The 5,284-nt window shown below is 47.3% G+C and overlaps 1 protein-coding gene across 1 annotated transcript; it reads left to right on the forward strand.

The window, feature by feature from the left end:
- Window positions 1-358: 358 nt before the first annotated feature.
- On the forward strand, window positions 359-2,792 carry LOC104281465 (receptor-type tyrosine-protein phosphatase epsilon-like; the record flags this gene model as incomplete). The annotated part of the gene is made up of 3 exons (XM_009879463.1): window positions 359-461; window positions 741-814; window positions 2,656-2,792. Coding segments are annotated over 3 exons (314 nt in total), but the record flags the coding sequence as incomplete, so codon positions are not given.
- Between the last annotated feature and the right edge of the window lie 2,492 nt (window positions 2,793-5,284).

Below are 5,284 nucleotides of genomic sequence, written 5' to 3' on the forward strand. Positions count from 1 at the left end.
TGCTGCAGCAAACCTTTAGAATGAGCTTCAAATTTAGCTTTATACCTTGCAGCCGTTAAGTCTGCTCTAGCTCCAAGTAAATTCTTGGCCTAACAGGCCTTTCCAAAAAAATATCCTTGATATTCTCCACAGCAGGTGGTTTGGTTGTGCTTTTGAAGGGAGGAGGGGGAAAGCAAATAAATTGTACTTTAAATTTCAACTCTGCATATATGAGGTAAGTCATGATGCTTTTAGTAAGGACAGGCCAATGGTTGCGTAGAACCACAGATTTTTTTTGATGCACCGAGCACGGTTTCTCTGCCAGATTGGGCGATCTGTCGTCTCTGAGGTTTTCACGTTTGCTGCCTTCGCTCCGCAGACTCTACCGAGGAGAACAATTTACACAAGGACCTGCTGACTTCCATGCTCATTCTGCTCCTGGTCTTCATCATCTTCATTCTGTTGGCCGGCTATTTCTTCAGGTAGGTCTGCGTGGAGCTCTGCGTTTGCAGAACTTAGCCGAGAGCCTGGTTTTGATATGATCTAACAAGGAAATGAAATACGTATTTATGGTGAGGCGGAAGCCTCCGTCACGGTGTAGAGGAGGCTGCAGCGGCGCCGGCGGCGGTGGCGGCTCTCGCTGGGGCCATGGAGAGGAAAAATTTCTCCAGACTTACATGGTTGGTAAAGGCTGGTTTGGGGGAAAACGCTTGTTAGCCCACAACACGGTTGCTCAGAGTGACGTGGTGTTTGTATTTCAGGTTCAGGAGGCACAGGAAAGCTGTGGTGAACTCCGGGGACAAAAAGATGCCAAATGGCATCTTAGAAGAACAAGGTATGGGGAGATTTGCTTCCATTCTCAGTGTGAAAGTTTTGTGTGTAGGCACAACTGTGTTCGCTATTCTGTTAATTGTGCCTGCTTTTTATTTATAATATAAGCTATAGGGTTATCGTGAAAGAGAAAAAAGGGGTTTTTAAAAGTGCTACATATTTAAATATGTGTATGTATAATCTTAACCTCTAGTTGTTGGCTTCAAGTAATTTCCACTGTAAGTTATGATACAGCAAATGTTTCTTTGTAAATGCTTCCCGTGCGTTTTATATACGTTCTATTAGGGTCGCCAGCTGAAATCCAGCTGTGATCTTTGTATTTAGAGAAAGAATTGCAGTATTTCTTCTTAAAAGTGAGGAAAAAAACAGTCCTTAACTCGGTGAAATTACTGACTGGTTGTGAAGAGAAACAAGCAGGGGATGAGACAGGGCAGCGCTGTAACCCCACAGCAGTAAAATAAAACACTCTCAAGGGTTGAAAATATTCTCCACCGATTTCAGTTTGGTTTTTTTTTCAATGTTCTGGGTTTCTCTCTGTCCCTTCGCCTGGGTTACCCTGTGGGGCTCAGCTCAAACCTTCCAAACACGGAAAGAGCCGTCCGTTTCACGCTTACAAATTTCTTTTTAGCCGCGAGGAGAGACTCGGTGATAAAAAGAATTCCCTCCTTTGTGCCGTGTGTGAAGTGCACAGTGGGTTAATGAGCACGGCGGCACTCAGAGAGAAAGTCAAACCTCTAAATATACCCGTCGGCTTCCTGTCGGGTCAGACTTGTGCCATGTCTCACCTTTAAGGGTTTGGAGATCCCCGGCCCTGCATAGCACCCTCGGGCGACTTTTAGAAACCTCCCCCGCTCCAGCATGTAGGGCAGCGCTCTGCCCTTCCCTTTGCCACCTTTGTAAATAAAACTTGTCTTTGCCAAACGCTGTGGCTGAATCCCTCCGCTTTTTCCAGCCACCCCGTGGGGATGCTCATTTCCATTTCCAGGTGGCTGGTTGTGCACTTGTAGGGTTGGTGGTTGGACTCGATGATCCCAAGGGTCTTCTCCAACTTGAATGATTCTGTAATTCTCTGATTCTAAGACCTGAAGGTGTGCTGGTGCTTTATTTCCCAGTGGGAGCTGAGGTCGAGGTGGTCAACCTCAACACAGGCCAAACCGTGCTGCCGCAGAGCATTTGAGTCCCTGGGTTGGGTCCTCTTGGGGCAGCGAACAGCTCCTCGCAGCGCAGTTTCCGTTGTCTGCCAAGATAAAGTCTTCTGAAGTTTTCTGAGGTTTTTCTCCCCCCAGGTGAAGTAGCCTAGCATATCTCTTCAGTGGTAGGTGCTAAAAGGTGCCTCTGCCTTGTGGCAGAGCAGCTCTGGGTCAGCAGAGGGAACCTTCTCCTTTTCTAAATCAAAACTTGGTCGCGTTTTCACAGAATCACGGAATTACTGAGGCTGGAAAAGACCTCTGAGATTGCCGAGTCGAGTCTATTTTAGTCCAGTGTAAACCCTGGAAGATTTTAAGGCCAGGCTGGATGGGGCTCTGAGCAACCTGGTCTAGTGGGAGATGTCCCTGCCCATGGCAGGGGGTTGGAACTAGATGATCTTTAAGGTCCCTTCCAACCCTGACAATTCTATGATTCTATGATTAATTCTGCCATGAGTGGTTCGACTTGAATTTGTTGTGTTCTCAAAGCGGCTCCTGGGCCTGGGGTTTCGTTTTCTTATTTCTCACCGATGGAGTTCTCTCATTTGAGAGGCGTGTTTTGGCATCTCCTAGCTTAAAAACCAATTTGCAGTTGGAAATGGCTTGTTCTGTGTTGCCCTGGACGTACCTTTAACACGTGCTTCCCCTGATCTGACAGAACAGCAACGGGTCATGCTGCTCAGCAGGTCTCCCTCGGGCCCCAAGAAGTATTTCCCGATCCCGGTGGAAAATCTCGAAGAGGAGATACGGATGCGATCGGCGGACGAAGGGAAACTCTTCCGGGAGGAGTTTAACGTAAGTCCTGGCACGGAGAGGAACGTCTGCGTGTGTGTGTGGAGGGGAGGGGGAAAATCCAGCCACCTGCTAATATTAATAATTATTTTAAAATGTGTTTGGTGGGCGATGCCGCCGTCTCAGAGCTGTTGGTGCGTGCTCTGTCCCGTGTGGTCACCCTCTGTCTGGGCAAAATCTGAGAAGTTAACTGCATTATGCTGCCAAATCTGTAAGCCATCAACTGTTTGACACTTGTTAACGTTTAATGAAGGTCTTCAGGGGTTGCCAGAAAGCTGGAGGAGAGAGAAATCGCAGATGAATCTCTTCAGCATTGATTTTCTCGGTGGTGGTGGAGGGGTTTTTAGGTGTCTGCGTGCCTCACCTCTCTGTTACTTGGAGGAGAAGACACAGTGGGGCTTTTAATATGGCCCTAGCGAAATTTTGGGGGTAATTTGACCTTTTGCTCTTTGCTACCATCCCGTCGCTTCCCTGTCTGCAGCACCGTGGCGGAGATGTTTCTACACTGTGTCTCAGCTTGAAGAGTTTCTCTCAAAGCATTGCCTTGGTCAGAAAGGACAGCGTATCCTCTGCCCATAATCCGAGTTTTGGTTTCCTGGGGTCACACAGATAAGTGTGAACCGGGGTCTGTGGCGAGCTGCTGCAGAGCTAGTTTCGATGGAGAAATAGTCTCCTTTTCGGGCGCCTTTTCCACACTTTCATTATTTCTTTTCACTTCTCCTAACGGCAGAAGCGAGTTGCACGGAGTGTAAATGTCGAATACGGAGTTGTCGAAGCCAGCGCGTGCGTTGATTAGACAGTCTGTGAAGTTGCCTTCTTAATTAGAAACATATTTATATGTGCAGCTTGTTTGGTGATATATTTAAAACACATAAATTTCTGCGCCTTGTCGGAGAAGGAGCGTGCAGATTAATTTGAGGAGATGCGTGCTCCTGACTTCCGACTTTCCGAATTAATTCGGTCTGTGGCTGGGGGTGAAACAAGTTGTCCGGTTCAATTTTTGAAACCTGACGGGCTTGAACCGTTTTCTGCACCCATGGCTGTGACTTTTCTGCCTGTGCACAAGCACCGAATCTGAAAACCGGGATCGGGGTCTCCAGAAAGGCTCAGTCCGAGCCTGATGGTTCATGGAGTCTATTTCTTTTTATTTTCTTTCCCTGCTGTATCTCCTGTGGCTGCTCACGTGGGTGTGTGAGCTGATGGCTGAGAGAAGAGGAAAGGGTGAAAAACAACTGAAAATCAAAGTGAACAGATCTAGGCTGAAAATGTTGAGTGCTGTGAGCTGGTGGTGCCCAGGTACAGGTACCAGCCAGGGGGGTTAGGTCCCAAGTGATTTTTCTGGTGGAGAAAACCCCAGAGCAAGCGCTGATGGATGAAGACAGGCAGGGAATAGACAGGATTTTTGAGGACAGGTCTCTTAGGTTTATGTGCCTAACGGTAGTTCTTCAAAACTCTCGATTTTTATCGTAATGCCCTAAATTACTCCTTGCACTTGTTGCACTTTTACCCATATAGCAGAGGCTTCTTCTACCCTCAATTCCTTCGCTTTTTTTAAATTATTTGATTTTTTCATGAGCATAGAACACTAGGAAGAAACTGTTGTTTCTAAACAGAAGAAAAAAAAAAGGCAGAAAAAATAATTCCCATATTTCTTTCTGTATGGGCTTCTGTTTATTATCCATAATGCAAGATGAGGTAGGTCTTGGAAGTTGATGGTGGCTGCTTCATTGCCTTGGTTTTCAGATTAATGTCTGGAAACCTTCCTGTAAAGATTTGCTCTTGAAATTTTAATTTTGACTTAAAATGGCCCTGTGGTGAAGATGAAAAAAAAAAAAGAGATTAAAAAAAAAAAGGAGAAAACATGGTGATGCTGAAGGAGATCGAGCTCCTCGGAAGCTTTGGGGAGATTTTAGGATTCCCGTGACGAGGGAGCAGATCCCGGCTGCGGTGGCAGCAGCTGACCCGGGGCCACCAACACTCCTGGGCCCCTCGTGACTCGCGGGTGATGGAGAGGAGGTGACAAAAAAATCCCGCCCTCCCTGCCCCAGACCGGTGGGAGCAGCCCAACGGGCGGCCGGGGCTCAGCGCCCGCTCGGCGTCACACCACGACCTTTCTAGGGAGGCGGCGGGGCCGTCCAGGTGTGAGGAGCAGGGGACGGAGAGATTTTCATTTATTTTTTTTTGCCAGGCTTGATGGCTTTTCACGCACAACGCGAGCGGCTGCTCCTTGGGAGTTTGTTGCCCGACTCGGGGAGCCTGAGGAGATTGTGTTTGAAGTGCTCGCTCTTTCTGTTTGGGCGAAGCGTAAAGGAAGTTTTCTGCGTGCTTTAAGTTGTAGTTTGATTAGCAGAACCACGGCCTTCGTTCAGATAAGGAGTTAAGCAGTTTGCTAAAAGCGCCTTTCGTTTTCTGCTCTTTTAACCTTCCCTCTCATTTTTTCTACTTACGTTCACAAGTTTAAGTGATACATATTTAGAAAAAAAAACAAAAAAACC

This window comes from Apaloderma vittatum, unplaced genomic scaffold (genome assembly GCF_000703405.1).
Source record: "Apaloderma vittatum isolate BGI_N311 unplaced genomic scaffold, ASM70340v1 scaffold21022, whole genome shotgun sequence".
In the NCBI taxonomy this organism is placed as follows: Eukaryota; Metazoa; Chordata; class Aves; order Trogoniformes; family Trogonidae; genus Apaloderma; species Apaloderma vittatum.